The 25015-nt window shown below is 57.4% G+C and overlaps 6 protein-coding genes across 7 annotated transcripts; 1 reads left to right on the top strand and 5 right to left on the bottom strand.

Annotated features, from left to right (window-relative positions):
* Window positions 1-6426: 6426 nt before the first annotated feature.
* On the bottom strand, window positions 6427-9311 carry IUM83_08224 (Pleckstrin homology-like domain; the record flags this gene model as incomplete). Its single annotated transcript, XM_067932584.1, has 3 exons — window positions 6427-6466; window positions 6534-6565; window positions 6666-9311. The coding sequence occupies 3 exons, from the start codon at window positions 9309-9311 to the stop codon at window positions 6427-6429; spliced, it is 2718 nt and encodes a 905-aa protein (XP_067789978.1).
* A 1941-nt stretch (window positions 9312-11252) lies between these two features.
* On the bottom strand, window positions 11253-13206 carry IUM83_08225 (Lateral signaling target protein 2; the record flags this gene model as incomplete). The annotated part of the gene is made up of 2 exons (XM_067932585.1): window positions 11253-13089; window positions 13172-13206. 2 exons carry the CDS (start codon window positions 13204-13206, stop codon window positions 11253-11255), a joined length of 1872 nt encoding a protein of 623 aa, XP_067789979.1.
* A 1846-nt stretch (window positions 13207-15052) lies between these two features.
* Window positions 15053-16915, top strand: IUM83_08226 (1-phosphatidylinositol 3-phosphate 5-kinase FAB1; the record flags this gene model as incomplete). The annotated part of the gene is made up of 1 exon (XM_067932586.1): window positions 15053-16915. The coding sequence occupies one exon, from the start codon at window positions 15053-15055 to the stop codon at window positions 16913-16915; it is 1863 nt and encodes a 620-aa protein (XP_067789975.1).
* Window positions 16916-17635: 720 nt separating this feature from the next.
* On the bottom strand, window positions 17636-19245 carry IUM83_08227 (1-phosphatidylinositol 3-phosphate 5-kinase FAB1; the record flags this gene model as incomplete). 2 transcript variants are annotated; one of them, XM_067932588.1, is made up of 3 exons in its annotated part: window positions 17636-17895; window positions 18019-19148; window positions 19220-19245. In XM_067932588.1, the coding sequence occupies 3 exons, from the start codon at window positions 19243-19245 to the stop codon at window positions 17636-17638; spliced, it is 1416 nt and encodes a 471-aa protein (XP_067789976.1). The 2 variants fall into 2 exon arrangements, with proteins under 2 accessions (XP_067789976.1, XP_067789977.1); XM_067932587.1 differs by having other exon boundaries at window positions 17636-17952.
* Window positions 19246-20006: 761 nt separating this feature from the next.
* Window positions 20007-22171, bottom strand: IUM83_08228 (FYVE finger containing protein; the record flags this gene model as incomplete). Its single annotated transcript, XM_067932589.1, has 2 exons — window positions 20007-21957; window positions 22110-22171. The coding sequence occupies 2 exons, from the start codon at window positions 22169-22171 to the stop codon at window positions 20007-20009; spliced, it is 2013 nt and encodes a 670-aa protein (XP_067789980.1).
* Window positions 22172-23128: 957 nt separating this feature from the next.
* On the bottom strand, window positions 23129-24972 carry IUM83_08229 (1-phosphatidylinositol 3-phosphate 5-kinase FAB1; the record flags this gene model as incomplete). Its single annotated transcript, XM_067932590.1, has 2 exons — window positions 23129-24854; window positions 24923-24972. 2 exons carry the CDS (start codon window positions 24970-24972, stop codon window positions 23129-23131), a joined length of 1776 nt encoding a protein of 591 aa, XP_067789981.1.
* Between the last annotated feature and the right edge of the window lie 43 nt (window positions 24973-25015).

Here is a 25015-nt window from a genome sequence, read left to right on the forward strand (position 1 = left end):
TGGGTCATCTGAATCCAGCACAGACGACGGCAGCCAGTCCTGCCACTCGGTGCCAAAACCATCGTATATCGAAACCGCGAAATACGCACACGAAGTCCAAAACATCGCCAATAGATACAACAGCAACAGAGTTTGTGCGCGATTCACCTCGTATGATACGCTACGTCGCGTGATTTCATTGCGATAGTACACGATATTGATAACTTTCAAGCAGCGGTTAAGGCGCAACCATTTACACAGCATTAGTCGGTAAGGTCCACTCGAAAAGCTGGTCGCAAAGTGGTCTAACGGAAATGTAGCCGCCAAATCGAGAGCAAGCCGTTCACGCTTGTACCCCACTAGTTGGTCCTGCTCATACAGTTCCATAGCTGCCTGGTTCGTTTGCATATGAAATTGAAACCAAATATCAAGCCAGAATACCACCTCGCATAGCGCTTCAATAATCCGTAAGCACACAGGAATCACGTTCCACCGGTCGAGTGAATCGTACGTTAGACGATATGGCACCATCACGGCCACGTACATTGTGCAGATAGACACCAATCTCATCCACTGAAGGTAGAATGGGCTTTGAATCTCCGCTCCATGCGCTAGTTGTTTTGCTACTGACTGCAGTGAACGTAAAGCTGGAACTACCCATCGTACGACCACTTTCGCTGCCCGGAGCTTTCGCCACTGCTGAACTATCCAAGTCTTCAACCGACGAGGGGCGTCCTCCGATGAGTTTGGTCCCTTTCGGTGACTTAGAAGGAGCTGCTCGATATTTTCCGCTCGAGCATTAACTAGGTCCATACGCGAAGCAGTGCGGCGAAGTCCACGACGGCGGTTTAAGGCTCCGCCATCGGGCGCTTGTGCTTCGTAGGCCAGGCGCTGTAATCTTTGTTGCTGCTGCTGAATTTTGACGATCCGCAAAACCTTCTGCTGCCATTCAGGGTAGCGAACGAATACCAACTCCAGTGAGTGGCGCGATAACTTATACAAGATGCATGACGTGTTGGCTTTCACGTAGGCATTACGCGGCGTATTCGTAAATAAAGCTGCCTCGCCAAAGTAGCTTCCAGCAGTGATCTCATTTACTTTGCGTAGCCCGCTGAGACTGACACGAGCACCGGAAGGAGCGGAAGGGAAGATAGTAGCACGACCACTTGCCGCACTGCCACCTCCGTTGGGTAGCAATGGGATATATATGTCGAGTACACCCGTGTAAATGAAAAACATTTCACTTCCTTCTTCTCCAAAGTGGCATATGAATTCATCCTTGACATACAACACTTGAGTAAAAAGCGACACAAGCATGCGAGTGACTGAATCCTCCATTCCAACAAGAAATGCTACCTTAACGATCATCGGCTGCAGCTGAAACATGCGCATATCTACTACCAGTGACGGTGGAAGCACACGTTCGAGTACGTGCTCTTGCGTAATGGAATGAAAGCGCTTGAAGAAAAAGTACTTCTTGAACTTCTCTTCGACGCGCGGTGGCAAGTCAAAGTGACGTAGAAGCTGGCGCAGTGAACTCAGCTTCGCCACGAAATGTCGATTTTCGGAGTCTTGCAGCTCAATCAAGTCGGATATGTGACCAACGACGTAGGCAAAGAGGAAAAATCCCGTCGTCATCACGATCACGCTGAAGATACACTCCCCCACAGTTTTAGGCAGCTCGCCTTGGCTCGAATTGGACATCAAACCATAGGACCAAAAGATTGACGCTAGGTACTGAAGACCGCGTGCAGCCGACTCCAATGACTCGTACGGGCCCCACAGCGATGCCCCGAAGCTTGGCGACCAATCGTTGCCACCACTCATAACCATGTGAATCCCAGACTTATGGGCTGCGAAATCAAACCAGATACATCCAAACATGTGCGAAGCAAGAAACGAATAGTACACGAGTTTGAGGAGTCTGAGTTCAGTCGTGAGCTTCACGTACTTTGTTTCCAGCGTACGAAATTGGCTTGATCCCTTGAAGTACCTGAACATCTTGTTGATGTTGAGTACTTCCAAGCGCCTTGTGGTCAGTGTCCAGTTGAGGATAAACAGCGGGACGAGAGCAGCTATATCAATTGCGAAGTAGACCGAGCGCAAGTAGCGGCGCTGGATCACGACGAGATCCATCACCTTGTTTCCATATTCGTAAAATCCCAACCGCAAGTGGAGATACGCATCAAGGACAAACAAGAGCTCGAGTGCGACCATAACTCCATCGGCAAAGGCACGTCCATGTGCGGTTTCATTTACTCCGAAGCAAATGTAAAACATGACCAGTGTTCCTTGCAGCGTTGATGCCATTAGCATAGTCGCCTCCCATACGCCCACAAACGGCCAGTCGGGGTCCACTGCTGTGCCTCGCTGCCACCACTCCAGATTCTTCGCTAGCAATTGCACGAGACCACTTAATTGTTTGCGTCGAAGTGCTCGGCGCATAGTTGGGTTATTCAAACCCAGTACCACTCGTGGCTGAAATGATCTTAAGTCCGCTGAACGGGCGACGCGGGCATCATGTAGTCGTTGTTCCAACTTGCGCAAGCATTCTGGAAGCGTTGGCAATAGGCCGTGCATCGCATGCAAATGTTCACGTGATATATACACGACGATGCAGCCACTCACAGCAGTGACGCGCTCAGCGTACCCAACACCTGTAGCAGACCTAACGCTAGAGCGCCGTCTACTCTCGCGTCTATCGCGAGAGGTAGTTGACAGAATTGCTGCTGTGCCGAAAAACCCACCGAGCGGAACATGACGAGGAACTTCACCATCAAGCAAAACCGAGACTTTGCCTTCCAACAGGAAAAAGAGCCCAGCCGCGTAGTCGCCGCGTCGATAAATGATTTCACCCTGCCCGTATAGAACAAACTTCAGGTTATCTAGGAAAATATCTTCCAAGTGCTCGAGGGTCGTCGCTTCAGTGGTTTCCTGTATAGGTTCGGGATTGTCGTTTTCAGGGGTGGGAGGTGTTGCCGTAGCATTGCAAAGCATTTCTAACGAGTCCATCGCTGGAGTACAAATGCTGCGAACAACATCGCGCTTGATGGCAGCTGGGAGGTCCTCGAGCAATTCGTCGATAATAGCACCGCGATGAGCAGACCACCAAAAGTCCAGGAAAGAATTTACGCGTAGATGAATAGAAAGCGGGGCGTTCTGGCGCTTGAGGAAGCGCTGGAATCGCGCGCGTGCCGCGAAAAACTCTTTTTGCTCCAGCGCCGAAGCGGTAAAACCTTTTTGCACGTGATCCACGACAATCGCGGTGATGAAAAATCCGCTCAGCATAAATATCAATGCAGCACCATACTCTGTATCGCTCGTAGGCTCTACCATTCGGCCGACTGCAGCCAAAACGTTAGCAGCGTAATACAGGGATCGGAAATATTGTTCAGCACGTATTTCTTGAACTTGAGTGCTATCTGCGGCAAGGACAGCCCCAGAAATTGTTTCGAAATGGGTAGCATTTATTCGCTGAATATACAAATCTTCTGACGGGAGCCACTGGTTTTCGCCTGTACTGAAGCCGTCCAGATATGTCGTGCTGAAGTACAGACAGGCGACAATATGGTACAGCATCAAAAACAACACCCCAAGAAGCATCAGCTTATGCCGACTATTTAGCCGAAAGTACGCAACAACTTCGGCAGCATATCCACGCAATCGGTACCCTCCGATTAACCTGGGAAGCCGGAGCGCAGGGTGAGTGAACATGGCCGGGAAAAATATCCAGTAAGGCCATGAGCAGCATAGGTCAAGGAGAAATCGCCCACTTGCTACGTATCGTTCAGCTGTCCGTGTGGGCTCCAAAATCTTCTCGGAGTTAACAGAGAAAGACAAGTGCAGGCTACTGTAGACGCTTGCCCAGAGCACGATATCAGTCACAATGTTGAGCGCAACGAGAAAACCATTTGACCACAAATCGTCCAAGGCTGTAAACGAAAGTAGCAACGGAATCATCACCCAGTTGTAACAAGTCACCGCGACTACCACAGCAATCCACAGCATTCGCCAATGCGACTCGGCATCCAGACCCCGATTCATAAGAAAACGATGCCACCAGCGGTGACGTGGAGCTGAAGATGCCGCGAGATGGGGAAATTGCTCGTAGAAACCCTGGATAGCATCAGACGGCTTGACCTTGTTCTCATGGAACAAGTTATCGCGAAACATAGTTAATCTGTTCATACCAGAGGCAAGAAATGACGCCCGCCGGCTATTTCGACGAATTCCTGCTGGCGATTGATCTGTCGTAGCAGTACCAAGACCTACCGTGCTTTGAGGAATAACAGGAAATATCTTGCTCGAAGTGGGGAGTAGTGAGTTGTTTGTTAGCTTTCGAGAAGATAGAACGCTGTCACTGCGAAAACGATCACACTGCGAAGCCTTGAGATTTGGTGGCACTGGTAAGGAAAGTCGCGGCGCGTTAGAGCTTTCTGTAGTGACACGGGCTGCTACTGGTAGTGATAACACTGGTAAGGAACGCCGCAGCGCGTTAGAGCTTTCCGCAGTGATACGGGCTGCTACTGGTAGTGGTGGAAGATGAGGTGGTATCGGTGAAATTACAACAGGCTTTTCAGGCAGGAGAGAATCACTTATCACTTCATCATTTTGCGCTGGGATTTTGACGACAGCTTGCGTGGGTTCTTCCGTCACTTTGCGCTTGCTTCCTCGCTTTGCTAGTACACGGGCGTGAAGAAGCTGTTTAATTCGTACAAGTTGTACAAATGACAGAGCCAACTTCGGTTTTGAGTTTTGATCTCCTCGAGGGTTTTCCGTTAATGCTCCGGTCGGGGGCGGCGACATCATTTCCACCGTGCTGTTTTTCTGAAGCATTTCGGCTACGGTATGGGTAATCACTTGGGCGTATTGTGGATATCCCTCGAGAAGTTTGTCGGCATCAGCTCGTGAAAGTCGATACAACGTGCAGTATGTAGCCGTGATGACCGTGGCAGTACGTGGTTGTCGAGCGAACACAGCGACTTCACCGACGAAGCTCCCTTTGCGCAGTTCGCGCACTTTCACTCCACCCACCACGGTATGTAGAACTCCTGTGTGAACGATGTACATCGCATCCCCGTGGTCTCCAGCACGAAAGAGAGCAACCCGCGCAGGCAGAGCAATCAGCTCAAGTAACCGTGTCACCGCACGAATAAATAGGGCGTCACACCCGGCAAACACGGGTACAAGGGCGACAGTGGCTTCCAGAAGTTCCACTTGGATGTCCACTGAGATCGAAGGGCAAAGACGACGTGCAGCTTCTCGGTCGTTCGCTTCGGCTTGGGTGTGATATCGTAGTAGGTAATCGACAGCTTGCGCCTGTAGTTGAAGAGGAACTCGGTGGAAAGCCAAAATGTGTTGAAACTGGTTCACACGCGCCTCGGCCAGCTCGGCGTCGCCATCTTCGCATTTGGATAACAGGAAAAACGTCGCGCATAGTGACGTGAAAAGCGTAAATCCACAAAGCCCGACAACAATCGTGAACGCGAACTCGGCGTTATATCGAGGAAGTTCACCCTCAAAGCCTCCCGTAAGTAGTCCGAATGCCCAAAACAACGACATCAAGTACTGTCTCAGTGCAGTATGATGCCCATCAGGCGGGGCATGAGGCAACCAGTGATTTGTTTCCTCGCCCGACGCTGGGTTATCGTAGCCAAAGCTAAAACGACCACAAGCCACGAAATGCGTCAATAACAGCGTAAATCCGAGCACCTTGGTAAGCTTGAGTGACGCAAAATGCCTTGCGTATAGGTCGTCAAGATTGGAAGCTAGTGCCGGCAAGCGCCAAATTCGCACAACTTTGTGCATCTCTAACAACGCTATCGAGCGTGACCCAGTCGTACTACTCGGTAATACCACAGAAAGCGGAGCAAGCGCCAGTAAATCTGCCAAGAAAGCTGGAGACGAGAGATACTTTCGCCTTGCCTTTCGTGCGTCGCGTAATACATTTCCGTTCTCGTAGTAGCCTGTGTTGAGTTGAACGTAGATATCTGCACAAAATAATAGCTCACACACGTACACCGCGACAAGTTGGGATCGCGTAGCCTCGGGGCGAAATGCTGCTAGGAATGGGATGGTCGCGAGCTCAAAGAGAATTGCTGCGAGTCGGAGCTGCTGGCACATTCTAATAAAGCGAGAGCTGGGGTCGAACGCGCTGTGATTCTCGGCTGTAATGAATTCCGACGAGCTTGCGCGGCCACGTTGCCGCAGCAGCATTGTGACTTTGCTTGGCACCCGTGATACCGACGAACGCCGCCGGCTGCGGCTGGACGGCAGCGACACCGACAGAGCCGGCATCACACGCATGGTAGAAGCCAACCGGGTGAAATGCTCGCCGAATTACGAGGCAGGCCGCGTCCGACGCTCGTTACTCCGCTCTGCCATCAGCGGCAGCAGCGTGCTATTCGGCACAGCAGTATTTATAGGGGAACGAATTCCCATGCTTCGTCACGAAACGACCCCCGCGCCATACTCACTCGCACCGAGCCTGGAAATCGAGTACCTTGGTTAATCAAGCGACTAAAACAATCTTAACTCGGACGAGCAGAGCTCACCTTGCTGCGTTCGCCTCCAGGCCCAGCCGCACCTGGAGAGAACACGAGACCACAGTTCACTGAGGCAAAACGTTTGCGAAATTAAGTTAAACCATGCTCTTGCGAGAGCAACAACACTTCCTAAAACTCGACCACGTCCGGCAGGTCCGGCAGGTTTGTCAGCTTTGCGCCCATCGAGGGGGGCGGGGGAGGCGGGGAAGGAGGCGCACTTGTGCCTGACGAGGAGACGGCAGCGCGCTCTTGCGGAGACGGCAGTTGCGGGCCGATCATGGGCTCTTCCTGGCTCGATGGTGCCGGCTCAGGCCCAGCGGTCCTGCGAACACTCAGGCCAGCCACGAAACCCATGTTCGGGCGCATGTACGTTGGCTGTGGTCCCACGGGTGCGCCGTAGCTGTATGGTGCCGGGTAAAACGGAGGGTAAGCGCCAAACGTGGCCGCCAGACCGTAGGCAGGCATACTTTGCGGGCCTGCGGGGTAGGACGGCACGAATGGGGGCGGGACGACCTGGTACATCGGCATGACGAGCGGTTGGGCTGCTGTGCCCTGGCTGTTAGGGGCTGATGCAGGGGCAACAGCAGCAGCGACGGCAACGGCAGGGCCCACAACCGGGGCGGCAGGGACCGCGAATTGCTCGACCGCTGGGATAGCTTCAGCCTGGACAGGCGAAGGGGTCGACTTGGGCGCCGGCGTCGGTGCGGGCTCCGGGGCTGCAACAGGCTGCTGCGCTGGCTCCGGTGCTGCAACAGGCTGCTGGGCTGGCTCCGGTGCCACCGGCGCCTCCACAACGACCAACGCGTTCGAGACTTCAGTCTCAGCTTCAGCCTCTGCAGCAGCTGCTGCTGCTGCTGATGCGGCGTGCTCGGCAGCACGTTCGGCGTCACGCTCCTCCTTCTTATGGATGCGTTCGGCAGGCGACGAGTACTTTTCTTTCTTCTTGGATTTCTTCTTCTCCTTCTTTTCCTTTTTCTCCTTGCGTTCACGCTCCCGACGCTCCTCCTCGGCTTGTTTCAGCTCCACCAGCTTTCGCAGCTCGGCCTCCGCCTGGCGCTGCTTGGCCTTTTCACGTTTCAGCTTCTCCTTCATCTCACGGCGCTCCTTCTTGTCGCGCTTCTCCTGCTCCTCGCGTGCCTTGGCTTCCTCACGAGCACGCTGTTCCTCGCGGTGGGCCCGAGCGAGCTCAGCCGCTTCGACGGCGGTACGCTCCTCCTCCTCCTTCTCCTTTATCAAGCGCTTCTTGGCACGACGCTCGGCGCGGTACTTCTTCTTCAGCAAGCGCAGCTCTTCGGCCTCTGCACTCTCCACTTCAGCGACATCGGCTGCAACCTCAACAGGCACGGGGGCCTCCTCCTCCTCTTCCTCCTCTTCCTCCTCGCCACTGGCGTATCCGCCATCGTTCATGCTGTTGGTGTTCTCGCTGCTGCTCACGAAGCTCTTCTTATGACTTTTGGAGCTGCGTCGGCTGCGGCTGCTGCGGCGCTGGTTCATCTCCTCCAGCTCCGCGACGTCCTCGACGTTGACGTCGCCTTCCACCATCATCGACTGGTCTTCCTCGTGCTCTTCCTCGTCGCTCTCATCACTGCCAGCGGACGGACGGCTGTGGCTGTGGCTGCGACTCTTCTTCGGGTGGCGCGCGTCCTTGCGCATGGTCGCGAGCCTCGCGGCGGCCATCTCGGCGTACAGGTCGCGGTTGGACTCGAGCTTCTGCGCGCGGCGCTTCATGTTCTTCTCGTTCTCCTTGCGGGCCTCTCGGGCCGCGAACTGCTCGTCCACGAACTCGGCGTCCTCGTCTTCGTCGCTGCCAGGCGCGCCCTTGACCACCACGGCGCCGAACCTGCTGGCACGTCCTTCCTCGAACAAGTACGAGTCCGTGGCGAGCGTCTTGGCCTCTCCGCGTGCGTCCAGCAGCTCCTTGTCGAGCAGCACGGGCTTGGCGTGGTCGCGCACCTCGTACTTGGACGTGGGCGCGTCGCCGGCCTCTCCGTAGAGCCCCCAGTCGGCGGGCTCGCTCTTGTCGCCGCTGGGCAGCTCCAGCGAGTTGGAGGACGCGCCCGACTCGGTGCGGAAGAGGCCGTCGTGGCCGGGGAAGCGGCCCTGGTCCTCCGAGTCCGTCGAGTGGTCCGCGTGGACGTCGCTCTCGCCGCGCGGCTTGCCGGCGGCGTCCTCGACGGCCGACTCGATGCTCTGCGTGCGGCGCAGCGGCACGAGGCTGCCGGCGCTGCCGAGCCGCATGTCGCGGCCGCTCTGGAAGGCCGACTGCACGGCCATGAGCTCCAGCCACTTGTCCTTGTCGGCGGCCGAGGGCGCCACGCACTGGAAGAGCTTGCGGTCGGGCGTCTCCATGGTGAAGGCGTGCTGGTAGCGGTGGAAGCCCGTCTTGCCGTCCCAGTCGCTGATGCACTTGAGCTGGTGCACGCTGGACGGCTTCTCCGGGTGCGCGTCGTAGGCGCGGCGGCTCTTGTAGCTGCGCAGCGTGACGCACTTGCGGTCGGCGGCGTCCAGCTCCCACGTGGCCACGCAGTAGCGGTCGTGCATCACGGGCATCTTGGCCAGGCGCTTCTTGAGCGGGCCCTCCATGGCGACGGAGCAGGGGGAGGCCGAGGCCGAGGGGGACAGGGGCGGCTCGGACGTGACGCTGCTGGTGATGCTGGCGCTGGCGCTGCTGCGGGCGGCGTCGGCCACGTGCGAGGACGAGGACGAGGACTTGTCGCGGCGCCGGCGGTGGCTGCTCAGAAATCCGCTAATGCGGTGGCGGCGCGACGGCGTGGACGGCTCGGCCATGGCTCCTCGGTCCTCTGATGCTCTACAGTGCTTCGCTCCGCTCTGGGCGCGAGGGAAGCCGCGGCGATTGAGGGTGGAAACGCGACTGGATCGACGGAAGTCGTCTTCGTGTCTTTGGCGGAAGACCCAGTTTGGTTCAGAAGAGGCCCAGAAAATGGGCACGTGTTCGAAGGGAGGACCGCTTCGACTTGGCGACGGACCCTGCGTTTCAAACCCGGGGGCGGACCGAAGAGCGATGCGAGCTGGTGGACACTGCAGTGTAGCTAGACTCGAGCTCCAGTTTTGGGCGCCCTCGCCGCGAAGATGTTGACATTTAAAATGTGACAAGCAAGCTGGCCGGCTGAGTTGCCGGCACGGGTTGAGATCATTCGCCGGGTGGGATGCTTGACTGTTGATTCAGCAGTGTCGATCGCGTTTGGAAGAGGCAGAGCAAGCTGTGTCAGAGAGGCAGAGCATTATGCGAAGTTTTTTTGGCGTTTGACAGCAGCCAGGCCGGTTTACGGCAATCGACGGATCCACGATTTTTTCATGGAATCGACGTCCCATTTTCGAGCCCCGGAAAGTGCCCATTTCAAGAACAGACACCCGCATTTCAACTACAGACACAGACACGCACTGCCGCGCCATAGCGACGCACCATGCAAAACCCTCGGCTCCGGACGGGCAACGAGCGCCGGGCAAGACGCAAGGTGCCTGCCAGCCACCTCCGCCCGAGGCTTTCCCTCGGGAGTGAACCTTCCGCTACTCGGGAGGGACACGCACTGCATGCGCACGTTGAAGTCGTCGCCTTCAACGCTGCAGATTCAAACCCTCGGAACGCTTTCGTGGGGTCCAAGTCGGTCAAGCTAGGCTCACGCCGCCGGCTGGCCTGGTCGATGGCAGTATGGCGGCAATCCGTCTGGCGAGCTGCCGCGTCGCACATGAACGAATGGCCAGCAGGCCGCACAGTCTGTGCGGAAACTGTAGGCGTTTTTCCGAGGGTACCGCCAGTGATAGGCTCGCGAGGCCAGTTGGCTAGGTCTCAACGCACACGACGGACGCGATGGCGTTTTACAGCGAAGCCACTCCGGAGTGACGTCTTCTGAAAGGCCGTTCTCGGTACGAGATGAGGAGACCTCTTCGTTGGTGCTCCTGGTTGGCTTGTGACTCGAGAACTACTGGCGTAGCCCCAGCCAGGTAAGCGGTGTGCTGGTGGTTCCTCCCCCCCCCCCCCCTCGTCCACGGGGCCAATTGCTCACTGTAGCCCGAGTACTACAGTAGTCTTACTGCTGCTACTGCGCTACACCATTCACCGCGTATACTGATTGCGAGCCCGCGCACACAAACTGCAGAATGTTGAACGCTGCGTTCTCGTCTCGGCCGGCTTGGAATCCGCAGGGGGGGGGGGGGGGGGGGGCATACGAAGATGTCCTCGATGCTCAGTGTCAGGTGGAGGCGGCAGCAGTGACCACATGTGCGACTCGAGTACATCTCAGAGCACAGCACGATGGTCTCGCCCGCCACCTCGCACTTGGGCTGAAGCCTGGACGTCTCCAGCACAGCTTCGGTCGTGTGACGAACAGCTTCTGAAGCAGGTTCGAGTCACACCTGTCAGTCTTGCGCCAGTGCCGACGCACTTGTTGTGCATGTACCGGCACTCGTCCTTAGTTTTTTTAGCAACCGACCTTGATCGCCTTTTGTACTGACGGACGCGCGTCATGAGCAGCGCGTCCTCGGTGCGTGAGCTGAATCTGCTCCCGCTGGAGGGCGCTCTGCCTCGCGCGCGTCACCATCGAAGCCTCCATGACGGCGGCCACGGCTCCGAGTCGGCGGCGCACCTGGCTCTTGCGCTGCACGTGCGTGTAGTACGCATGAATAATTATCTGCCGATCGAAGCAGGATTCCTTGCCTTTTTATTATAATAGGGGATGGCATTCATGATGCCAGCGTTGTCTGTATGGTTTAAAGATCATAAAGTCGAACTGCGGGGCGCGGCACGGGCATCGTCGCCGCGAAGTTCATCCGCTCTCCTGTGGGTCTTCCCTTGGACCGAACGTTGGAGTTCGAGTGCACTCGGCTGACGCTGAGCATACAACGCAAAAGCTCCTCCTGCTCCGCCAGGCATTGACTGATCGAGCGAGAGGATTGGAACCGGTTGGTAGGCTCCTCCCGAGGGTCACTCGAGCTCAACAACGACTCCTGATCGCTGCGGTGTTTGCTGTACTTCCGCGGGGGTAGCGCAGCCCCGGTGGTTGCCCGGGATTGGCGTCGATATTCTGACATTGGCATCATGTCCGTTGTGTCGATGACTTCGGCGATATCCAGCGGGTCTGCCTGCTGCTTCCGACCCGAGTGTCTTCGGCTCATCGAATACTGGCCGGACATAGATAGCGTCTTCCGCAACCTAGACTTGGGCTGCTGGGAATTTTCGCCCAGCACCGCCACATCGTCGTCGATAACATCTAACGTACTCACAAAGGGCAACTCATCCTTGTCCAAGGTGTTCTCGGCGCGAGACTTCCACGAAGATTGCGATGAGGACAGCGAACTTGCAAGCAAAGACCCCATTGAGATACCCGAGGCGTTGAGTGAGGCCTTGTCATCAGAGTCCGTCTCCGACCAGTCAGACTCGGACCATGAAATGTCATCCCACCAGCGTGGATTGGCCGTGTTGCTGTGAGCTTTTCGCAGCGTGCAGCCGGTGTTTTCAGAGCTCAGCTTTTCAACGCTACTGGCGTGTGTGGCTGACGACGCCCGAGCAAACCCCGGCATCGACGAGCGGCGAACTGATGACACACACGCTTTGCAGAAATTTGTCTTCGCAACCTTGAAGACGCGCGACGTAGAGTCGGCTCTGTGGTTGCGGGGGACATTGCGAGAAATCACGCAGTGGTGGCAGAAGATGTCCCCGCAAAGCCGACAATGCGACCGACGGCGTGTCGCCGCGTTGAACGGGAGCTGGCAGCTAGTACACGCCTGGCGCAAGTCGTCGGGCATCCAGTTCGTCTTGCACATCAAGCCCTGCCTCAAAATGTACTTGGAGTCGACCTGGTACGGGAGGTTGTTGCAGATGCGCATGAACTTGCGGAAATTCCGCGCGCTCACCGACGACCCCGCGAAGTCGTTCTTGCTCATGATGAAGAGCTGGGTTGCGTCCGAAGACGACGCGGCAGGACGGACGATGGTGACGGTGTGCGTCTTGACCCGCTTCACCCTCAAACTGCTGTACAGATCGGGGCATTCTTTGATCTGCACGGGGAACGTCACGCGAACGCCCACGTCGCGGCCCAGCTCGTCCTTCGTGTAGGCCAGGTACTCGAGGAAGCAGTTATCTCGCTTGCGGCCAAAGGACGACGGCTGCAGACACGTCCACTTGATCCCCAAGTACTCGTGCGCTTTTCCGGAGCTCCTCGTGTGGATGTTCTTGAGTACCACCGCGTCGACCACGTAGCCGTACATGAACTGGTTCCACTCGAAGAGCTCCCGCGAGGTTTCGGCGTAATGGAAGTCCATGAAATTTCGGTAGTTGCCGTGAATGCGGCCACAGAGGCGGAATTGGCTCTTGGAAAGGCCTTCGGGTATCTCCTGTCGAATGGCGGTGAGCGGGCCTTCTCTTCCTACGGACACCCACGGTTCGGAGTAGATCGGGTAGGCCCCCTTGGCCTCGTGTCGGTCGTACTCCGCCAGCGCATTGTGGACAATTTTCTGGACCTGCTGCTCGTAGCTGCGGACCTGTTCGTCCGTGAGCTTCACCTCTGGGAAGAAGCCATCGGGCAGCGGAAATGTCTTGGCGTCGTTCCTGTCGGAGCGAGATAGCATTAGCCAGCAGCGTTAGTAAGTTATCAGAGCCCATGACCGCTGAGTCAGCAGCTGCAGCGTACCGAGATATGGTGCGGCGTCTCGAGGGCAGCACCATGTTGGTGGAAAATACGAAACTGTGCGAGATGCAGCCACTCCGAGAGGTACATGTACACCTGCACCGAGACTCTCGATCCGAGAGACGGTTGTGTGCCGGCCAGCTGGGGACACTACGCCGCGATGTGTTTCAGAAGCGACGTGATAGCATGCCTGTCGTGACTTAGCCGGAGCGACCGAGACCACCAACGCGAGGCAGGATCCAGGTCCCGGTAGGCCTGCGTGCACGAAGGCAATGGCGTGCGGTCAGACTTCCTACAGATCGGGCCGCGCTTCCGAAGCCGTTGGCTTCCGTAGACCGCCAAGCTGGGGGACAGATATCCGTGGCGGGGTGAGGACTTTTGCATGACAGTATTTACAGTATTGTATTTCACGTCCCTGGTTCCTGGTTGCTGCCGGCTCGGGATGTTGCTTGGCAACTTGCCAGTGTTGTCAGTCATCACGTTTGCGTCGCGCTGGCACGATAGATAAGCGCTGCGCTCGATTTTTTCGCGGCCTCGGCACTCGCATAGAGAAGAGAGAGGCACCCATGCTCTTGTGGTGTGGCGGCGAGCGCCATCAAGGTCTCGCCTTGGTGCGGTGCACGAATTACTAAGCATTTGGCGATACACAGTCTGGTGGACCGTGTTTTGTGCTGGAGTTTGTGGCCGTGGCTGGAGCTCCGTAAAAGATGAGCGGAACACAAAACGATGAGAACACGATGAAGAGGAGGGACCGACACTTGCTCGTGGGCAGCATGGCACTTCAATCATACATGTATCAAGGTGAGTCGAGCGTTGCAGCAAGTCTAGATGCGGTTTACGCGCGGACTTTTAGATGGCCACGACACGCCAGGTAGGACGAGCTTCGCCATCACCATCGCAATCGTGCGTTGTGATACGGAGCCTTGTGGTCCTTCCTGGTGGCGTCCGCTCAGGAACGCATTCCTTGCGTCCCGATCCCAGGCTTGTCAGCAACTGCCGCGTTCAGATCCAGACCGACCGATCACTTCTTGAGTGCCTCACCCTGCATCAACACGGCAAGCCGGCAATGAGTGACAGGAAGCCACCTTAGCATGTCATGAGCCGGGTTCAAGCCTCGAGGCGCGTCTGCCTTGGCCCCGTCTTGCTTCGAGCAAGACGGAGCACCGCGGGGGGCATGAAAAAATTGGGCTCGCGCGTGTAGCTGTTGTCAATGCGCTCTGCGGCCACAACTCCCATTCCGGATGTCGTAAGGCAGCTATTTGAAACGCGGGGCACTCACGCCCAGGGTATTGACACGGGCATCTGGGCGTGATCGCCCCGAAAGAATGCATACCTATCGATACCTAGCGTCGGACCTCCGTGGTGCTTTTGGCCAGGAAACCTTACATACACTGTAGCAGGGCCATGACAAGACCACACCGTGCTCCGAGCACGGCAGCGCGTGAGTGACGGCGCCGGTTGATTGCCCATCCGTGCAGCCACCGACATCGGCCACACGTCTGGACGGAAGTCCTGCCAGCCTCAAGACGGCCAAGCTGCCTCATGGGCGTCGATCACCGGGCTTGGCCGACGTCCGTCCGCCCTGCTCTTAGGCGCGCCACGGAAACCGGATGTCTGTCCGCTCGACGCCTGCATAAAGCGCCCAGCGCGGCGAAAGGCGCGTGCGAGGGCGATGCGAGTTGCAGCGACGCCGACAGCAAATTGCAGCATTGCGGCATTGCACACGGTGGACGGGCCAGCCACAACCGCGCACAGCATCGAGAGCATCGAGAGCGTGGGCTGCGATATGCGCGTGCGCGCCGACACACTGCAAAAGGACCGCTCTGGGCCACAGGAGCGTGCGTACGTCTCGCCCGAGTCCCAGCGCGGCCAACAGGAGGAACGATGAACTCGAGCAACGTCAAGTTCCCGCTGCCCGACGGCTACTTCGCGCCCGTGAAGCTCACGCCGGCGGAGATCGAGGTCTACGAGCAGCGCGTGGAGATCATCACGAAGAACGCGCTGGCCGAGTACAACCTGCACGAGGCCATGGGCGCGCGCCCGGACTACGGCTCCCGCTGGAGCGCGGTGGGCAGCGTCGAGCACCTCACCGCCATCCGCGAGGTGGACCCGTCCCGGGCCGTCGAGTCCTCGCGCATTTTCGGGCGTGTCGACGGTGACTACCGCAACTTCCTCGACTTCTACTACTCGACTACGGCGCAGGAGCTCTTCGCCGTCAACCAGTTCATGTTCGGCTACGCCGTGGATGCCGCCGTGCTGTGCAACATCCACACGAAAGAATCGAGCAAGGCACATCTGTATCTCGGCATGAAGTGGCTCTGTCTGGACCCGTCCAAGCTCGCGCGCAAGCGCGATATGTGCTTCCTCGAGTACCTCGTCTTCACCAAGGACCTGCAGGACCGAGACGTCGGCGTGCGCATCGCGCTGCCGCTGCAGCTCGAGGAGTGTCCACCAATGCCGGAGAAGCTCAAGACCAGGCGAGTTCACGCGCACACCGTCACCATCGTGCGCCCCACGACCGACAGCGCGGACACCACCCAGATCTTCATGACCAACGAGATCGACATGCTCAAGGGCTCGACGTCCTCGTCGGTCGCGACGTTCAAGAAGCTCATGACCACGCTGAGCTCCATGGCGCTGTACGCCGACTCGAAGAAGATCACGACCTACGGCATCCTGGACCGCAGCAGTTGGGCGCCCAAGAAGGCGCGCACGAACTGCGCTGTGTGCGACCGCAAGTTTTCCACTACGCGGCGCCGCCAGCACTGTCGCCTTTGTGGTGAGGTTGCCTGTCGTCGCTGCATGACAGTTCGCGACGCTCCGATGCTGGATGACAACGCGACCTCAACGCCGCGGACGTTCCAGGTGGTGAAGACCACGTTCTGCAAGGCCTGCATGGGCAAGATACGCGGCAGCGAGGTCAGCAGTATAGCCGGGATGGACAGCCAGGACGAGGGCGCTTCAGACGCCGAGTCGACGAGCTGGTTCCCCGACAGGTCTCAACGCCGAAGCCGGGGTAATGACACCAACTTCACCATGACTGGCGGCTCGTCGGTTGTCTCACTATCGCCTGTTGAAGCAAACTCTGCTATCTCCATCCCTTCGCAAGACATTGTTGTCGCGGACTCCGAGGAAACGAAGAAAGAAAAGTTTTCGAGCAGCGTCGGCTCGGAGGTGTACTCTGAGACGAAAACGAGCGTGTCGTCCTCGCAAGATGAAGAGGAGATTGAGATTGAGGAAGTCACTGAACCTGCTGCTGCCTCGATGATGATTGATCTGCGCCACCTCCGAACTATGGCTGGTGCGGAACGCGTCGTACAAGAAGCCGAAGAAGCAGAAATACGGACGATGCGTGAATCCCTCGCAGCTTTGGACTTCAAGACCGTCCGCCTCGTGAACTCGCCATCGAACGCAGACCAGGATGCAGCCGTTGATGGGTTTTCAAGCAACCGGAGCGGCAAATTACCACCCATGGATGAAGACGACGACGACGATGACGTTATTGAAGTGATCGACGAGCCGTACCAGATTGTTTCCACTACACGACAGATCGTGTCATCCCCGCTTGGTGAATCGCCGATGGATCAAAAATCCCTAGCAGACCAGGTGCTGTTTGGCTCGAGTCGGTCAATCGACCAGTGTCTGCAAGAGCAAGAAGTACTTTTGAAGCGTCTAGTCATGGCGGCAAACACGTCTTCTGGATATTACCCGCCCAGCGCCCGCACCCAGAAATCGTTCGAGCCATAAAGCGAACCAAAACAACCGACGATGACTACCTGTACCTGGGAGTGCAGCGTATTCACGTACACCGCATTACGTAGTGTTAGTATATTGCCATGTTTCAGAATCAATATTTCAGTGGTCTTAGTTCATTACGAAAAGAGATTCCACCAGCAACCCATCTTGAGTTGGCTAAGTTATGATTTTCCGTTCGAGCAAAACTCCAAGCGGGTAACGTGAAGCCACCTTCGGCGCACTTCCTTCAACTCGATCGCTCCTGCGATCTGAAAGCCTTGATCCGACGATCGCGAGTTCCGCCCCGCCCCAGGGATGCGAAACTATAATACCCACTCTCTCTAGGATCGTGCTCGTCATTGCCAGGACGCAGTGGTTGCAAAAGGAACGAAAACAGGCTTTGACGGAGCTTTCAGCGACACTCAAACGGCAACTGCTGAGCGCTTCGGCGACATCTCTATCTCCACCAAACGCGAACGCTTGCAACAATATCATAGTTACTCGTATTACGACGAACGAGGTCACTTCCATAAAAACAAGCCCTCTTGGTCGTTCATAAAGCGCCATGGGTGGTGGCACGCAATCGACTATCCCATTCAGGTGCATCCACGCACCATGGTGACAACAATGTTGTCACAACAGTGCTCAGTGCTCGAGCTTGAGTCGTTGCCCAGCAAAACCGGACTGCAGCAGGAAATCCTTGGCGAGGAATCACTCACTGCATCCCCTGCCTCAGAGCTGGGCCCTATCTTGAGCAGCGAGCATCAATCTCTTCAAGAGCTCTTCCTGCTCGGCGATGCACTGGCTAATGGTACGCCTCGAGTTGGTTGTGCCGGGGGCGGTGGGCTGGTAGTGAGCGGAGTTGTCATCGGGGAAAGCTCCTGCATTGATGCGGCGCATCATTTGGGAGGCCGACATGAGGTTGGACATGTCGACGCCGATCGAAGGCCCAGTCCTGCTGCTTCCATCCAGGTCGCTGCGCTCGTCGTCATCTACAAAACCATCATCACGATCGCCAGACGACCGAATCGTCTCGAGGAGTTCAGAGCCTGACGAGGAGCGGGGTAAGCCGCGCTGGTCTTCACCATTATACGACCCAAGAGAAGTGTGCTCACCGTCAGGCTTCGTCGATGCCCCCGAGTCCGCGAACATGCTCAGTGTGGCCGGCTTGTCGTGCTTCCCCGGAGCGAGTAGCGTCACGTCCAAGTCCCGTACCTTGGCGAGGCACACGCGGCAGAACTTGGTCTTGACAACGTTAAAAGTCCGCTGCGTGTTGTCGCCGTCTTCCTCGCCCTGTCGAGCTCCGCGGTGAACCAAGCACTGTCGACAAAAGACCTCACCGCACAGCCGACAGTGTTGGCGACGGCGAATCGTGGAGAATTCGCGTGAGCATAAGCGGCACTCTGATCTCGCCTTCTTGTCCGCCCAGCAGCTACGCTTCATCATGCCGTGGATCAAGATGAGCTTCGCGTCAACATACACGGCCATGTCGTTCAGTTTGGCCATCAGCCTCTTGAAGTAGAAGCCCGGCACCGCGAATCCGGCGAAGTCGTTCTGGCTCATGAGGAGCAGCTCCGTCGAGCGCGGATCCCCGTCGGTTGGGCGCACAATGGACACGATCAGCATCTGCATCCGCTTGGTCTTCATTTTACCAGGCAGCGGTGGGCACTCGGGCAGCGTCAGCGGCATATTCACGCGCACCCCGATGTCTCGGCCGCGCAGGTCTTTCGTGAAAGCCATGTACTCGAGGAAGCAGGTGTCGCGCTTCTTGACAAGCGCGAACGGCTGCAGACACGTCCACTTAATGCCGAGATACAGGTGGGGCTTGCCCGACGAGCTCGTGTGGATGTTCTTCAGGACAGCGGCGTCCACGGCGTTACCGTATATGATCTGGTTCCACGCGAAGAGCTGGCTCGAGGTTTCCGAGTAGAAGAAGTTGATGAAGTTGCGGTAGTCGCCGTTCAGGCGGCCGAAGATGCGGCATTGGCACCTGGCTGCGTCTCCGGTCTGCCGCACGGTGGTGAGGTCGGCGACCGAGCCCAGCGTCTTCCAGCCTTTGCCGTAGCTCGGGTTGGGCCCCATGGCCTCGTGCATGTCGTACTCGGCCAGCGCGTTCTTGACCGTCAGCATCATCTTCTCCTCCAGCTCGAGAATCTGAAGCGCCGATAGAGGGACATCCGGGAAGTAGTCGTCGGGCACGGGGAACGTGTTCACCTTGCTGGCCCGCGCAGCAAACGTGTCGGGCCTGGTATCAGCAACAACGGGTCAGTGTTTTGTTGGCGTTGGTGCCAATCCAGTGGAAGCGGGGAGACTTACGCCTGATCCGAGCTTGTAGAGGACATTGCAGCGGTCGCGCAAGTCACGTAATGCGCGTGTGCTGCCCAGCCTCTCGCGTGTAGCGGTGGTGGTTGGGCGCTTGCACGCAGGTGGTGATGCGAATAAGACAGCTGGCTGCCACGTTCCTGGATGGTTTGATGCCTCGGCTGCTGGAGGATGTGCCCAGCGAGAAGCAATCAACCTCGCCACGAACGCCCATGCCTCATCGAAATGCTCCACCCGGCAAAAGAGCACTCAACTTCAGTTGGCGAACCACACTCTTGACTCGAGTTCCAGCGTTTCTTCCAGCGACTACAGTACTTGAACGGGCACTTCACCTTGGTGACATCGTTTGCTGCGTGGTTACCATTACGAATGTTACATGTATTGCCTACCCGGGCCGGGAGAAGACGCAGTTCGTGGCGGGCCACATGGTGGCCATGTGTGCTCTCGGATGTCGCTATAATTCTTGAAGTGCTATGAATACGGCCACACGTGTTGATGGACGGCGCCACACGAGTTGACGGAAGGTGCTGCGCGTTAGATGCCACAGTACGAGGACCACACAGGCAACGGAGCTCTACCAAGCAGCTGTTGCTGGGTCTGTACATGTAATTTACATGACATCAATGGATGCCGACCTTGGCGGGGTGAAGACTTGCATCAAAAGTCTATGGATATAATTTGTGTACTCGGCTGAGATGGGGCGAGTGATTTAATATGGCGTCGCTGCTTTCGCGATGAATGCCTCTAGGTATTTGCTTCATATGCACGGTGGCTAAGTGTGTTACAGCTCATAAACGCCATCGTCGTGGCTATCGTCGTCGTCGTCTTCGCTGATGCTGCTGGTGCTGTTGAAGGACGAGGCCTGAGCACGCGCGTGCGGGTCCGCGTTGTAAGCGCGACTAGCCGTGAGCACCTGCTGCAGGAGCTCATTCTGCTCGGCGATGCACTGGTCCAGCGATCTCGCCGAGCTGGTGTTCTCGCCCTGGTCGGTGCTGCGCGTGCGTCGGCTGGTCGAGCGCGGCGGCAGATAGGTCGGTGCGATGGGTGTCGACGTGTATCGAGCTCGAGCGGAGTCGGTGAGCTCGTTGAAGAAGTCCTCGTCGGACATGTCGTCCGACGAGGCGGAGACCGAGGAGTGCTTCCTTCGCCGGAGCTCCGACTCGGACAACATATCCTTCGTGTCGATCACCTCGTAGATGCTGGATCGGCGCTCGTCAATGCGGTCGTCACCCTGTTCATTATCAACCTCACGCGGAGTTTGGAGCGACTGCACCGCCATGAAGGAGTTCCTGCCATGTGAGTAGTCCGAGCTGAGCGACGAGCGCACGGTGGGGGCACCGCTGTAGTTGCGCGAGATGTTGCTGAAACGGCCGGAGCCTGACTTCCAGCTCCCCGTTTCGGAATCGTTCTCAGACCACCACGATGAGCGGTTCTCCTCGATCCAGGTGGCGTTGCGTCGAGCCACGTCGGGTTGCTGAGCTAGAGAGCTGCGCTGCGCCGACGATGTCGGAGTTGAGCAACGAGAGTTTCGCGGTTGTGTGGACGAGCCCATCGACGAGCGGTGTGGCACCGATGATGACTTGGAAGACGCCAGTGATCGACGAGCTCCCTCGGTCTGTTCTTGCAGAGCCTCCGCGTCCTCCTCACGGGAACGGGTAACACACACCTTGCAATACAACGTCTGTGCCACACGGAATGTTCGTTGGTTGGCCATTGCGATGTAATTAGTGATGGCGTTCTTCTCCTGTCGAATACCGGCGCGTCGAACAAGGCACTTGCTGCAGAAGACGTCGCCGCAGAGCTGGCAGTGGCGACGTCGGTGACCAGCACGGAACGGCCGTGTGCAACTGGTACAGCTATTGCGAATGCCCGTGGGCACCCACGGTTTAATGTTGTCGCCGAAAACCTGTGGCTCTCCCCTCCGTGACTGCTCCACGAAGCCAGGCGTGCTGATAGTGGTGGAGATACGCTTGGCGTCAGCTGAAAGAGACACATCCTTCAGAGCCTTGAGCAGCTTCTTGCAGTATTTGGTTGAAGCGGTGAGGCCCTTGTTTTCACACTCGGTGACCATGAAAAGCTGCGTGGCGTTCGGGTGCATGTCGGACGCGCGCACAACCATGACGGTCGTGACCTTTTCGCGCTTCGTCTTCAACTCGTGCGGCAGGGGCGGGCACTCTGGGATATCTACGGGCTTGCGCACGATCACCGCAGCGTCGCGACCCTGATCGTCTTTCTTGAAGATGATGTATTCAAGGAAGCACTCGTCACGCTTACGCGTGAGCACGGAAGGCTGCATGCAGGTCCACTTGATACCTAGAGACGCCTGCTTCTCTGACTTGTCCAAGTCCAGCTTGCACAGCACGACGGCATCAACAGCGCAGCCGAAGAAGAACTGGTTCCACGCGAATAGCTGCTCGGACGTGTCCGACGAGAAGAAGTCCACAAACCGACGAAAGTCGCCCGTGACGGTTCCAAAGGTGCGCGTGATGATATTGGAGCCCTGCTTGCGGCGCACGATCGACAGGTCCTCATCGCGCGCGATTTCCTGCCAGCGCCTCTCGTCTTCCAGCCCAAAGCCGGCGACGCGTGCCTCGTGGTCCAGGCAGGATGCCATCGCCTTGGTCACCATTTTCTCCACTTGCTCCTCGTACTGCTGCACCTCCGTCAGAGAGAGACTCACCGGAGGGAAGTAGTCATCTGGCAGAGGGAACTGGAGCTTGCCAGGCCGGTATCTGCATTCGAGTCAAAGACGATCGTTAGTGTTGGGGAGCTACGCGAGACGAGCATCGAAATGAACGAGGGTATCCCCAACTGTTCGGCCGTTACAAACTGCTTCAGCTGCTGCAGGCAGATAGATGCCTATTGACGAACACTGTGCACTTACGTTGATGTGGTCGAGGTGACCGAGGCCGTGCGCGGCACCGAGGGCGACGTCCTGCGCGGCATGGTGTCGATTGAAGAGTAACGATGAGCGCGCTCGAGCAACAGCGAGATCCTTGCAGCCGTGTTGTTCGATCGCGCAGGTCTAAGTCAACTCTTGATAAGGCGGCGGACCGACTGAACGACACGAACCAACACGGGGGCAAGTGTAACGCTGGCAAGCAAGTCTGGAAGTGCTGACGGCAGGACGAATGGACCCCATGAAGCAGCTTGCGAAGCCGAGGCACTCACGCTCAGCGCAGCGGCTTGATTTTTTCGCGATGACGCTCGAATATTCCGTTGTGGAGTGCATCAGCAAAAGCTCAGTCGCAGTGCTTTGTATGGCACGCGTCCGATGTGGCGCTCAGGAATGAGGGCGGTTATGCTGTTTGACGGAGGCATTGCTCGTGCAATTGAAGGATTGTGAAGTCTCGATCCGTTCGCGCATCTCAGATGCTGACAACCCGAATCACGGAAGCCGGTTCATCGTTTGTGTGGATCGGATCGCGTGCCTCGGCTGCAGTTTCCGACCCGCTTCCTGCCGTGCACAATGGCTTCTTTGTCGCGGCACCACAAGCCACTGGACTCCAGTCTGGAGGAGCTTGCTTTCGATCGTTTAAAAAAGTTGAGGATGCGTGGGCTGAGAAACTATTGCAACGCGACTACGCCAGGAAAAGCCGTTGAACGAATGGACTCGCCACGCGTTGGAAGGCTAGGATACCATGACGCTGAACGACTCAAACTTGTCAGGGTCGCATGGGAGCTTTGCGAGGCTGGAAGGATAGAAGGGTGGTGAACTCAACTTCGTGCTCGCCATGATCCTGTCTGCGAGACCGCGACGTGGTCGTAATGGCTCCAATCTCGACCCCGACCTTGAGCACCAGGGCCGATGTGTGAAGTGGGAGTGGGACCAGCATCACGGTTAGCAAACGATTTTCATACTTAGGGTAATATTGTAATGCCTCGCAGACAGGACTACTGTATCTAGCCCTCGTAAAGCGTAACTTCGGGGCGAGACCTCGTCGATTGCACGCCGCCGGGATTGCACCCGCTGCTACCCAAGCTCCCGCTTCCTGGGTTCGAGCTGTTCTGGTGTTGCATGCCGCCGCTGGCCGAAAGCATCATGCGTCGCAGCAACTCCTCCTGCTCGGCGAGACACTGGTCGAGGGACCGAGGTGAGGTCTTCGAGCCTAGCGGAGACCACCCGGTGCCGCTGCCCGAGCTCGTCTTGCCGTAGTCCGCGTCCTTGCTGGGGGAGCTAGCATGTGTAGCATTGTACTTGGCCGAAGACCCGAGCAGCGACACCGGAACCATGTCTGTAGTGTCGATAACCTCCGCGACTTCCTCCTCAATGAGCTCGTTCGTGGTCATTCTCGGGACCGCCAGAATTGTAACCGCCTCGTCATCAATCACGTCCAACTTGGACACGAACGACACCTTACCCAGACTGGAGGACATCGACGACGTTGAAGTGGACTGCGGCGAGAGCTGCAGTGACCGCCCCTCGCTGCCTCCCCTGTCGGAGAAGAAGGAAATGTGTCCTCCCTCAGATTCGGTCTCCGAGATGGTCGATTGACGGAACTCGTCGAGGTCCACGTCCACGCAGTCGACGACCGAAAGTTTGCCGCTCGGCGCCGGAACCGGAACGAGCACGTTGCTGCGCGACGCTCGCATCTTCGTAACGCACAGGACGCAGAACTTCGTTTTGACGATCTCGAACGTCCGGTTTGAGCCTGCGCCGTCTCCATCGTCCTCCTTAGGGGCATCCCGCACGATAGCGCACCGCCGGCAGATAAGGTCTCCGCACAGGCGGCAGTGGTGGCGCCTACGTGTGGGTCCGAACTTGCGGGAGCAGACACTGCAGCTCTTGCGCGAGCCCGACTTGGCCCAACTCTTCTTGGCGACCACGCCCTGCATGAGAATGCGGCGCGAATCCACGAAAACAGCCATGTTCATGAGGATGTTCATCATGCGTTTGTAGTAGTTGGCGGTGACCGCCAGCCCGTTGAAGTTGTTCTGGGACAGCATGAAGAACTCGGTCACGTTGGGCTCGCGGTCCGCCGGTCGCGAAATCCAGACGGTGTTGAGTCGGATGCGCTTCGTCTTGAGCTTCTTGGGCAGCTCGGGGCACTCCGGGATGTCGAGCGGCAGCGTGACACGGACCCCTACGTCTCGCCCGCGCAGATCCTTCGTGTAGACAAGGTACTCCATGTAGCAGTTGTCGCGCTTCTTGACCAGCGACGACGGGTTCAAACACGTCCACTTGATGCCCATGTACAGGCACTTCTTCTTGGACGCCACCGTGTGGATGTTCTTGAGCACCGCTGCGTCCGTGGCGTAGCCGAACATAAATTGATTCCAGGCAAAGAGCTCGGCCGATGTCTCGGCGTAGAAGAAGTCGATGAAGTGGCGGTAGTCGCCGTTGATGCGGCCGAAAATGCGGGCCTGGCTGGTGGTGGGGTTGTCGGGGGTCTCCTTCTTGATGGTGGTGAGCCCTTCCACCTTGCCGACGACACTCCATGAGGCTCGGTAGACCGGGTACACGCCCTTGGCCTCGTGAAGCTCATACTCTGCCAATGCGTTCTTGACGATCTCCTGCATTTGCGCCTCGTAGTTCTTGATCTCAGTCGCTGTCAGGCGGAGCTCGGGGAAGTAGCCGTCGGGCAGTGGGAACTGGCCGCCGTTGTCGTGCATGACGTCGCCGGAGTCCCTGCAAAGCGGCAAGAAGTGAAGGTCAGGGAGCGAATCGAGCGCAACAAATAGCTTAAAACCACGCACCGGCCGGAGGACTGAGAGTCCGAGAACGAGTTGGCGTCGTGCCGAGGCATCGTGGCACTCTGTCCGACGTCTCTTTGTGGTGGTGGTCGGTGA

This window comes from Phytophthora cinnamomi (assembly GCF_018691715.1).
Source record: "Phytophthora cinnamomi strain GKB4 chromosome Unknown Contig49, whole genome shotgun sequence".
NCBI lineage: Eukaryota > Oomycota > Peronosporomycetes > Peronosporales > Peronosporaceae > Phytophthora > Phytophthora cinnamomi.